We start from the raw sequence: 10,520 nt of genomic DNA on the forward strand, positions 1-10,520 counted from the left end.
CACGTGGACACACCACTACAACTAGGCATACCATTCACCATGACTGAAGTCTTCAAGAACCTCAAGCGCAAGGTAGAGTCCGATGAGGATCGTGTCAACAAGCTCGTGAAACTGGCAAAGTATGTCGTCTCCTCTAGCTTCAAGTGATCTACTGACCTGTTAGGAAAAGACTGAAGCCTACGACCGCCATCGTCGTCAAATTCAATGACAACACCAAAGACTCTCGAATCGTGCACAGGCAGATTGTCTGCAGTCACTCACCCTGTATCAAGCGCCTAGTTCCTGCACGCATCAGCTACGACGACTATCAGATCGTCGACTTGAGATTCCACGAGATCACTCCCACTCAGTTCGACGTCTATGTCGATTGGGTGTACGCTCAACAAACCGTTGCCCTGGACGGAGCTATCGCCCTGCTCGCTGATGAGCAAGCACCCAAGGACTGCAAGATGGCCGAGCACATCGACCACAGGACCATGCACGTCCTCGCCGACCTCTGGAACGTCGGCGGTAAGCTACAAGACTCTGACTTCCAGCGCGAGATCATCAAAGCCATCTGTCGAGTCCCAATCGAGTCACGCGTCTCGGCGACGAAGTGCAAAGTTCTTCGCGGCGTGATGCTGGGTGGCACAAGCGCTAAGTCAACTCTACGTCGAGTGTGCCTTGATCTGATGGAGCATCGCATTGCCAGCGTGGAAGACGCAGAGCTGAAAACATGGACAAAGGACGTAGTGATCGACCTCATGAAGAGATCGGCTGCGAGGGCTGAGGTTCCTGTCCCGGTCGCGGAGATGTATGTGGAGCCAGTCGCTGCTCCAGTTGCGGAGACCAGCTAAGTATGCCATCCTAAGCACCATGAGGTTGAAATTGGAGAGCTCAGGCTGATTGGAATGGCCAGACCGCGAAGCACACGAGCCCGGGGATGGTGCTTCGTGCTGCTGCGAATGAGTGTCTCCAGATCGACCTTACCAGCTCAAAGCTGAGGACTGACCATACTGAAACTCGTAACAGCGAGACGAGATGTACAATGAGCGGGCGTACGATCCAGTCGTAAGGAGGCTAATTCTGCATTCATTCGAGGTCATTCGACGACCACTATCCTAGAACTGCGCCTTACATCAGTGACAGACATAGCATGCATCAGCTTACATGCTACCGTTGATCATTGTTAGACCTTCCATCCTTCCCACCCAACTGTAGCGTCTCCTCATTACTCTGCCTCACCTTCACCAACCCCGCCTGCGCACTCTGCTGCTGACTCGCCCGGCTCGCCAGCTTCTCATCCACCGCCGCCTTCCCACCCCGATTCCGCTCGTAACCCGGCACTCCAAAACTCTGCCCGCGACTCGAAAGCTTCGACGTCGTACCCGAACCACTGCGACTACTAACCTTCTCACACCCCGCCGCCTTGACCATCGGATCTTGCGAGCAATCCGGCAATCCGATCGATACGCCTCTACTCAGCGGAGGGCTGAGATCGGCATGGATCGTGGTGCGACAGACCTTCGAGTCCCGGGGCGAGCCGGAGAGTGCGCGGTCTGTGATGCTGTCGCGCATATCTCTGGAGCGGTTGAATTCACTGGAGAAGGAGTTGTTTTCGCGTTCGAGAATTTCGCCGGAGCTGAAGTCGCGGCCTGGACGGCCTGTGCAAGGGCGTGAGTATGACAACGTGTTGGCTCTTGCGTCCATCTCGTCGTGGTGGGCTTGGAATTTGTCTTTGATGTGTTCAATGATATCCTCTTGTCGCGTGAGATTCGGTGTAACGCTTGTTCGTAATCTGCAGCCTGTTGGTTTCCGCTGGGAGAAGTAGTCATCTTCTTGCGCTAGGCCGCTGAGGTCTGTAGGAGTCGAGACTTCCCATTTGGGTCCGTATGCGGCAGACGGGGTCTTATGACGGTTCTTGCTCGCGTCATCAAAGTTCCATAGCGACAGCTCTGATGCAAGGGCGCCTCGTTCTCGGCGCTGTGCGCCAGGTGTCAGCCTATCTTGCGTGGTTGCTTTTTGCTGATGACGCATACCTTTTCATGCCATTCGAGATCTTTCCAATTGTTATGTTCTGATCTTGAGGCGGTGTTATCGCAGTGTGAGCTGTCTCGACTTGACTTTTTTGCTTTCCATGGTTTCCCCAGCTCCGAAGCTTGGTTTGTCTTGATTTGCATTGGGGCAGCTTTCTCGTTGGTGGAGTTCATGGCCTTATCAGTCTTGGTATTGTAAGATTCAAGACTTGAGCTGCTGTACTGAAACATTTTGTCGATCGCAGGTGATTCCATGCCGGTCTGGAAAGGGTCACTGCGCTCTCTTGGCGACAGCGGAAACCTGTCCACGGCTTCAACAGGACCTGGAGTTAGGATTGATGCGCCAGCGCGAGGTTCGAGCAATTCAGCTGCAGCGGCCGTAGCGACTACCGCTTCGTAGCTCTTCAGCTGTGTCTGATTTACACAGTAGTCTGCCCACAATTTGGCTATGGTGCCATCGTCGCGGAACGTGACATTTTCTTCGAACGAATGCTTGTCAGGTGAGACATCTGGCAGTATGCCAGGCCTGACCATGCTCGGCATTCCCTCATCGATGCAGCTGGCTGGACTTGTGTCCTCGCTCGCTGGACTGCGATCTGTTTCGGAGAGACTGCTGATCGTATCTGACGAAGACGACCGGGCGAACGATACGCCGTTCGCAGGTGTCGCAAATTGCATGAGCGCGGGAGACGGCTCGCAGAGGTGCTTCGAAACTCTTTTCATTCGATAGAACGATGGCGAGATGCCATCGCAAATCGCGCGGGTCGATGCCGCATCCGAGCCTGGACTTACATCACGCCGGCTCGCTGTCTTGGTCCGTCTCAGAGGCGTGAGTGCTTTTGGTATGCTCAACCGCAGCCTTGCGAATCGACCACGTCTGTCCTCCGTAGCAACTCTGTGCAACCCCTCATCGACACTGTTAAGGCAGTCATCAGCTTGTTTCGTCATTTACCGCATCGCGCAGACATATCTACCTCGACGGTCTCTCCATGGTCATGTAGTATCTCCTTGGTGTATCGTGGGTAGTGCTTAATGTGGTCTATGTGGTCTTGCTGCAGCCGCGTCGCGCGAGTATCGAGGAAGTGGAGAGCGTCAAAATCGATGGCCTCATCATCAGACATCGTCCAGCAGCGTCGTGCTCTGGAACAATCAACCAGCATCATGGTACCGTCAACGTGGTAGCAGGAAGACCTTTAGGATGCTGCTGGTTGGTGACATGGTTCCACTGTCGTCCTGAGCGGGGTTTGAACCAGACCGCAACAATCCGGAGGTAAGCTATGGCATCATGGACCATTCTACGATTATCGCCTGATAGCGACTCGAGCAAACTCGAAAAAGCGGCAGTAGTCGTCCTCCCTCAATGCAGAGGCGTCTCGTGACATAGATGGCACCACTGAACAGGACTTCGTGCCGCCCTGTCCACAAATCAATCGCCAAATCTCACTCAAACATCCCCCTCACCGATCTTCTCAATCGCCTCAGACCCCTCTAACCCATCCCCAAACCTCCTAACAAAAGACCGCGCCGCCCATTCCACATCCACCGTCTTCCCACGCCCCACCATCTGCTGCAAATTGGTCGTCTTCTTCCCTTCCAACCCACACGCCACAATCCTCTCAAACCATCCCATCTCTGTGCTCAGATTCAATCCGATTCCATGACTCGTGACATTCCGTCTAAGATGCACTCCCAGCGCACAAATCTTATGTTCTTCGTCCGTCCAGATTCCTGGGTTGTCGGTCCTTACCGCCTGGACGTTCCACCCGGACTTGAGGATGTCGATGACGCACTGTTCGAGGTAATTGACGTAGCAGCGAGGTGAGAGGTTGTGGCGTTTCAGGTCGATGATGGGGTATACGACGAGTTGGCCGGGTCCGTGAAAGGTTGTTTGCCCGCCTCGGAGGGCCTCGTGGAAGGAGGCTGTGCCGTGGGGAGTAGATGCGGTCAAGTAGTCGATCTGGTCTCGGGAGAGATTTCCTACTTCTCGCCGGCCGCAGGTGTAGACGGGGTGGAACTGGGCTGTGATTATGGTAGGTTGTGGGGGCGGGACGGTCTTGGGCGAGGCTTTGTGGGCGAGGAGGTTGGAGACGAGGGTTTGTTGTAGTTTGTCGGCGTGGAGGTAGGAGGTCAGGTAAGGGAGGTGGAGGTGGCGCAGGATCATGGTGTATGGGATTGTGAAAGGTAGTAGCAGGGAGGAATATGTTTAAGATGCGCCGGAGTCGAGTCCGGTGTCGACGGAGGAGCTTTCGGCTCGTGATGCTCGACCTTCTTTCGTGTATGCACAACATGAATCGATAACACAATCCCCATTCCACCGTACGCGTATGGCGACCTCACCATCGCGTCCGATGGGCGTGCAAAAACGCCCCCGTAAGCAGCGCAAGTTGCAAGGCAAGAAGCTCGACCGCCTACCAGAAGATGCAACCGTCGCCAAAAGGCCACTCTTCCGCCCAGCTATACCATCACCATACGCCGGAGCACAGTCCCAGAAAGTGGTCTATGTCGGTACAAAGACACCGTTCATGTCGGTCGTCAAACGAGCGGAGAAGCTGCTACACCTAGCCGACAAGCGTCAAGTTCAGTCTGCGACCAAGATCGTGCAAAATGATCGCAAGCAAAAGCGGAAGAGAGATGGAGATGAGATAGGAGACATCGCCAGGCAGGTGGAGAAACAGAAGAAGAGTAAGATTACCAGAGACGAAGACGATGGGCCAGAAGAAGTGGTCGTCAAAGGTACGGGCAAGGCCATTCCGAAGGTCATGGGAGTAGGAAGTTGGTTCCAGCAGAGGGACGGAGAATATACGATCAGGCTGAAGACGAGTACGACGAGCTCTATCGATGATGTGGAATACACGAAGCAACCCGAAGGAGCGGAGGATAGCACAGCAGCAGGTGCTGAAGATGGTACGGCTATGGATGGAGAGAGCCCGAAAGACGGTCGAGCAGCTGAGAAAGCTCCACAGTCTGATGGAGCTGCCGCTGGCGAGGTCGTCGAAGAGACGAGGATACGCAAGGTCAGCATCTTGGAGGTATATGTGAGTCTGCGGTAGGCTTCACCGGTGATACAATGATTATCGTGAAGTTGACGTTGCTTGCTTCAAAGATACCCATACAGCATGCTTAGGATGATGTCACTGCACTACCGAATGCTGTCCCCGTCGCGTCTCCACCGCGTGATTAACATGATGTTGCTGTCACATGTCAATGCTCGTTTTACATGTCTCAGCGATCAAGACCCCGGTCGAGGCCACGCGACAGCCTGCCCCACTTTTGGCTGTTCGTCATTCAGCAGCCGCAATGCACCCTCTTCCACCACTCACTCCGCAAACAAAACACCATTGTACATACCACCATTCCTCTACACCGTAATCCACCCCTCTTGGAACCACCCTCAGCACCCCCTCGCAACCCCATCTCTCCGCCGACCCGCTGCCCAGAACAGCGCCCTCGATCTGCTGACCCCAAGCACGATCGAAACCCTCAAACACTGGCCAAACACAAACAATTCGCAAGCTCGTCAGGATGCAGCGGATCGATCCCCGCCCCGTCGACACTCCAGCACAACAACAGGCGCAAGACCAACAATCTCAAGGCCAGGGCCAGGGACAGGAGCAGAATGGTAGTACACGACAGTCGCAACTGAATCTCCCGCCGGGCTTCTCGAGTACGGGGAGAGAACCGCATACGCAGAGTTTTGAGGAGATCTATGGCGTGCCGGAGAATTTCTTAGAGATTGAGGCGAGTTTGTGTAGAGATGTAGAGGCTCGAAAGGGTGGGTGGACTGATTTGGTTGCGTGATTATAGGTAACAGACCCGCAAACGCACCAACCTTCCTCGAACCCGAACTCGCGCTATACTACCTACCTGATTCGTCTGAGCACCAACATTCCCGCTTTCAAACTTCGCCGATCTGAGGTGCGGCGACGATACAGCGATTTCGAGGTGTTTAGAGATTTGCTTGAGAGAGAGTCGGCGAGGGTCAGTATACCACCTCTGCCGGGGAAAGTGTATCTGAACAGATTTGATGATGCGGTTATTGAGGAGAGGAGAAGGGGACTGGAGAGGTTCTTGAAGATTGTGGTGGGACATCCGCTTTTGCAGACGGGCAGTCGCGTGTTGGGCGGGTTTGTGCAGGATCCGAACTGGGATCGGAATGCGTGGTAGAGGGAGAGGGAGGATACGAAGGTTCAGGTATGGCGCTACACGGGCTTGGGAGATGTAAACGTGGAATATGCTTCGTGGAAGAGGATTGTGGGTGGTCGTGTGGTGCTCCATGCACAAGTCGTTTTGTACTTGCTTAGAGCGTTTAGCGAATTATGATGTTTCTACACAGCTGACTCTCCCTTGTCGAGCAGTCACTCAGTGGAACAAGCGACCGCCGGCGCTGCCCCTAAGCAGCGGTAGGAGTGTGGAGGCGAAGAAGAGGAAGAGGATCGGGGAGAGCGAAGAGCCCTACGGGATCCCCGTTTCCGTAGGCCGCGTATGGGGTTCACGCCACTCCCCAAGGATGAGCTTCGTAGATCGGTTAGTAAGGAAGGACTGGACGAACGCGACGAGCCAACCAGGTATGCCTTTCGCCCGGAGGTTGTGAAGCAGTCTAGCATAGGAGACCTTGTCGAACGCCCCTGAGATATCGAGTGATAGTAGGGTGGCGACCTGTTGTCGGCATGTTGCCCATATTGTGCGGACCTGCTCCGTAACGAGTTCTAGGGCCGTCGTGGTGGACCGCCCTGGCCGGGCTCCCATCTGCTCGGCCGGGAGGAGCTGGTGCTCCTCGGCTAGCTTAGAGATGCGGTCGGCCGCGATGCGCTCCAGCGCCTTCCCGATCGTGCTCAGTAGGGCTATCGGGCGGTAGGCCTTCCCGACGTCGTATCTAGCCTTGCCCTCCTTACGGAGGACGACTGTGCTCGAGCACCGGAAAGGGGTCGGTACGTAGGACTGCCGGAGGCATGTCGTGAACAGCCCCGCGAGGTACGGGGCGAGCGTCTGGCGGCAGTATTTAAGGAATCGGTTCGGGATCTTGTCCGGTCCAGGGGCCTTGTCTGGTGGCGCTGCTTTTAGCACTGTTAGTACCTCCGCCTCTGTTACCTCTTGGCTAGTCTCGAGCTCTGTTGGGTATACGAAGCCCTCGATGTCGTCGAGCCGAGCCGTGACAGGAGGAGGGAAGAACGCTTCTTCTAATGCGTCGGCTCTGCCTTGCCAGGTTTCCTGGAGGATCCCTTGTCCATTGTGGATAGGCGGGAATTGTGGTGGTGGCGGCGGCGTCCCCGGCTTTCTCGTGCGCGCCCACTTAGTGAGCTTTCAGACCTTGCTCTGGTCTCCTATAGCTTCCCTAACGGCGTCGCGCCACGCGATATTGCCCTGGCGCCGGATGATCCTGCCCTTCTCGTTGTCTAATCGGCGGTATCGGGCGTATGCAGCGTCCTGTTTCGTCTCCTTCCACTGGCGCCTCGCCGCTGCCGTGGAGCGGACTGCGTCTGCGCATTCCTGTGACCAGGCTGGCGACGCGTACTTGGAGGGTCGGGCTTGGGGAATCCTGTCTCGGATCACTCCCGCGATGCACTGCTATAGGTTCTCTACTGCCGCGTCGAGTTCCGCCTCTAAGCAGAGGGAAGCCTGCAAGCATGTCGAAGGGCGCTACAGCAACAGCATTGCAGACTTGGTCGACCGATATAACCGACATAGAGTCCTTCTTTTGGGAGCCCGCGCCATCGTCAAAGCATTCTGTAACCGTAAATACAAATAAGTCGAAGAGCATTCAACCGACACTGGACGACTTCTCACCCTCCAGCCAACCAAATCAGACAGATGCTTTGTTCCACAACAAAATCTTGAGGGATATCCATCGAGCCCCTCTCGGAGCATCTCTAAAGAACAATGCAATTTCGAGTCAATTCTGGCTCTTGTCATGATAGAGATCTTCAGCTGCTTAAGACAATCCTTCAGCGCGGCCTCAAACCTGCCTTCGCGGCTCATTGGCCGGGCCTGCATAGAACGCTAGCATAAACACCTAGTGCACTCGGCTTCCTCGATTGTCGCGTTAAACCGCGACGTTTTAAACAAAACATTATATTAGGCAATAACGAAGCGCTTATATATAGTAATATAACGTGCTTCACCACCGGGCGGGCCACACCACCGAGCGGGCCACACCACCGAGCGGGCCACTTTTGCCAAGAACTGTACCACTTCTACAGATACAGCTATGTAACCACCATTATAGCGTGTATTGTCTTCAAACGAGGCCAAACTGACCTTAGCTGTCCAGGCCATGAAACGCGACGCGACAATCACGAATCGACTTGCTACAAAGGTATACGACGCGTCTCGAACTACACTAGGGTATCGATTGAATGGACGACCTCCTCGGGGTGACTACGAGCCCAATTCGAAGAAGCTTACAGAGCTAGAAGAGAGGGTGATACTTGAGTACATACTCGAGCTGGATCTTAGAGGATTCCCGCCATCAAAGGCTAGTGTACGAGCAATGGCCGATTCATTGCTACAAGAGAAGGGTCTCAAGCCCGCTGGTCTCAATTGGACAGACAGGTTCATTAGGCGGCATCGTGAGCTAAAGGTTCGCATGACACGTGGATATGATCGTTAGCGAGCCCCAATAGAAGATCTAGACGTTATCGAGAAGTGGTTCTTGCTTATACGTAATATAAAGGAGAAGTATAGCATCCTTAACTAGGACACCTACAACTTCGACGAGACAGGGTTCATAATAGGTGTCATTACGTCTCAGAGCGTCGTTACGGGTTCAGAAAGGCGTAGTGGAAAGAGGAAGGTCGTTCAATAGGGTAACAGAGAATAGGCAATAGTGATTAAGACTATCTATATAGACGGAATAGCGCTCCTACCCTACGTCATCCTTATAGGTAAACAGCACATTAGTACCTAGTACTAAGAGGCAACTTAGGTCTAGACTAGACAATCGGTCTAATAGAGAACAGCTAGACTAACAATAAGTTCGGTATACGGTAGCTAGAGCATTTCTAGAAGCATACTATAGCTCGTACGACTAGAGTATAGAGACTGCTTATTATCGATAGCTACGAGAGCTATAACTCGAAGGCATTCTAGAATTTATATAAGGAATATAAGATCTTAGCCCTATATATACTATCGCACGCCTCGTACTTACTCTAGCTATTAGATATAGGTTGCTATTTGCCTTTAAAGAAGGTATATAGTACTTAGCTCTCGGGCTTAGTATAGTAGCGTATTACTTATATCGATAAAGTAGAGTTCCTACGCGCCTTCCGGGCAGCCTATAACGCTATATTTAGATAGGAGAACATCCTATCGAGCTTTAGAGGCGCTAGTTTAGTTCTATTTAATCTATAGGCAGTAATAGACAAGCTTAATATTAAGCTACGTACGCTAACCCCTCTAGCTCCGGACTCTACCCCTTATAAGTCGAAGATACTACGAACTACAAAAGAATTCGACTCTTAATTGATACTAGTAACGAACCAAATGTATACCCGGGTAGGTTTATCGCTAAACTCGTTATAGGAAGGGGTATATTAGCTTATAAAAGGGAGTAGAGAGATAGCGCATTAGATAGCTCTTATACGAAGCAAGATTAGTAAGCTACGTAAGTCTAATAAGGCCCTTATATAGCGGAAAGCACGAAAGCGTAAGTATGTTTAGTCTAGAGGGTCTCTAACCTTTAATAAGGCGTCGTAATTAATACCTCTAGAGGATACTAGGAGGTAGGAAGTGAGTAGAGAGTCGCTAGATAGTACTCGGCTAGTACTAAGGCTACGACGCTATAAGCGATATAGCAAGTCGGGGCATAACGTACGTACCTATTAAGTAGACTCGCTAGATAGCGAAGAATCTAAAGAGGAATTGTCCTCCTAGTAACAATTCTATAGGGTGTCGTTATATTAAGATACCGTTGTAATTAAAGTAAAAGTAGTATAGTTCTTAGTATAAGTAGCCCGCTCGGTAGTATAGCCCGCTCGGTAGTAAAGCACGTTATAAGTAATTTAGCGAGATTTACGAAAAGGAGAAGAAGAAGGTATAGGATACCAAAGCTAAGAATTAAGCTCTATAGAAGGAGGTTGACGATCTAAAGACTCGACTCTAAGCTACTAAAGACACTATATAGAATAGAGATAGGGGCCGCTCTAGTCGCCGACCCTCCTATCTACCTCCGTGCGAGACTTTACTCGAGTAGCTAATACGTAAGTATCGTAAAGCTACTAGTAGAGGCGGTAGTAACGATAATAATAACGGTAATAGTAATAACGACCGAGGACGTAATAGAAACCGTCTACGGCCTAATAATAATAACGGTCGCGACTCTCGAGCGCGTAATATCTATATATAGACTCTACTAATCGAACTTTCAGAACGCCTGTTTACTATTAACCGTACTCTAATACGCGGTATCGAGGTTAGTAAGGGTGTACCTAATCCAAAGTACTTTAAGAACGATAACGACACTAACTTCGATAGTTAGTATAGTAGCGTACTTCTTAAGCTAACTAT

At 52.1% G+C, this 10,520-nt stretch overlaps 5 protein-coding genes across 5 annotated transcripts; 3 read left to right on the forward strand and 2 right to left on the reverse strand.

Annotated features, from left to right (window-relative positions):
* Positions 1-39: 39 nt before the first annotated feature.
* Positions 40-836, forward strand: CLAFUR5_14244 (uncharacterized protein; the record flags this gene model as incomplete). Its single annotated transcript, XM_047913392.1, has 2 exons — positions 40-119; positions 170-836. 2 exons carry the CDS (start codon positions 40-42, stop codon positions 834-836), a joined length of 747 nt encoding a protein of 248 aa, XP_047769661.1.
* A 316-nt stretch (positions 837-1,152) lies between these two features.
* CLAFUR5_14245 (uncharacterized protein) lies at positions 1,153-3,012 on the reverse strand (the record flags this gene model as incomplete). Its single annotated transcript, XM_047913393.1, has 3 exons — positions 1,153-1,962; positions 2,019-2,931; positions 2,990-3,012. 3 exons carry the CDS (start codon positions 3,010-3,012, stop codon positions 1,153-1,155), a joined length of 1,746 nt encoding a protein of 581 aa, XP_047769274.1.
* A 447-nt stretch (positions 3,013-3,459) lies between these two features.
* Positions 3,460-4,176, reverse strand: CLAFUR5_14246 (putative octanoyltransferase; the record flags this gene model as incomplete). The annotated part of the gene is made up of 1 exon (XM_047913394.1): positions 3,460-4,176. One exon carries the CDS (start codon positions 4,174-4,176, stop codon positions 3,460-3,462), a length of 717 nt encoding a protein of 238 aa, XP_047769663.1.
* Positions 4,177-4,339: 163 nt separating this feature from the next.
* On the forward strand, positions 4,340-5,065 carry CLAFUR5_14247 (uncharacterized protein; the record flags this gene model as incomplete). The annotated part of the gene is made up of 1 exon (XM_047913395.1): positions 4,340-5,065. The coding sequence occupies one exon, from the start codon at positions 4,340-4,342 to the stop codon at positions 5,063-5,065; it is 726 nt and encodes a 241-aa protein (XP_047769662.1).
* Positions 5,066-5,537: 472 nt separating this feature from the next.
* On the forward strand, positions 5,538-6,179 carry CLAFUR5_14248 (Sorting nexin-3; the record flags this gene model as incomplete). Its single annotated transcript, XM_047913396.1, has 2 exons — positions 5,538-5,753; positions 5,820-6,179. The coding sequence occupies 2 exons, from the start codon at positions 5,538-5,540 to the stop codon at positions 6,177-6,179; spliced, it is 576 nt and encodes a 191-aa protein (XP_047769522.1).
* Positions 6,180-10,520: the final 4,341 nt, after the last annotated feature.

This window comes from Fulvia fulva, chromosome 13 (genome assembly GCF_020509005.1).
Source record: "Fulvia fulva chromosome 13, complete sequence".
Taxonomy (NCBI): Eukaryota; Fungi; Ascomycota; class Dothideomycetes; order Mycosphaerellales; family Mycosphaerellaceae; genus Fulvia; species Fulvia fulva.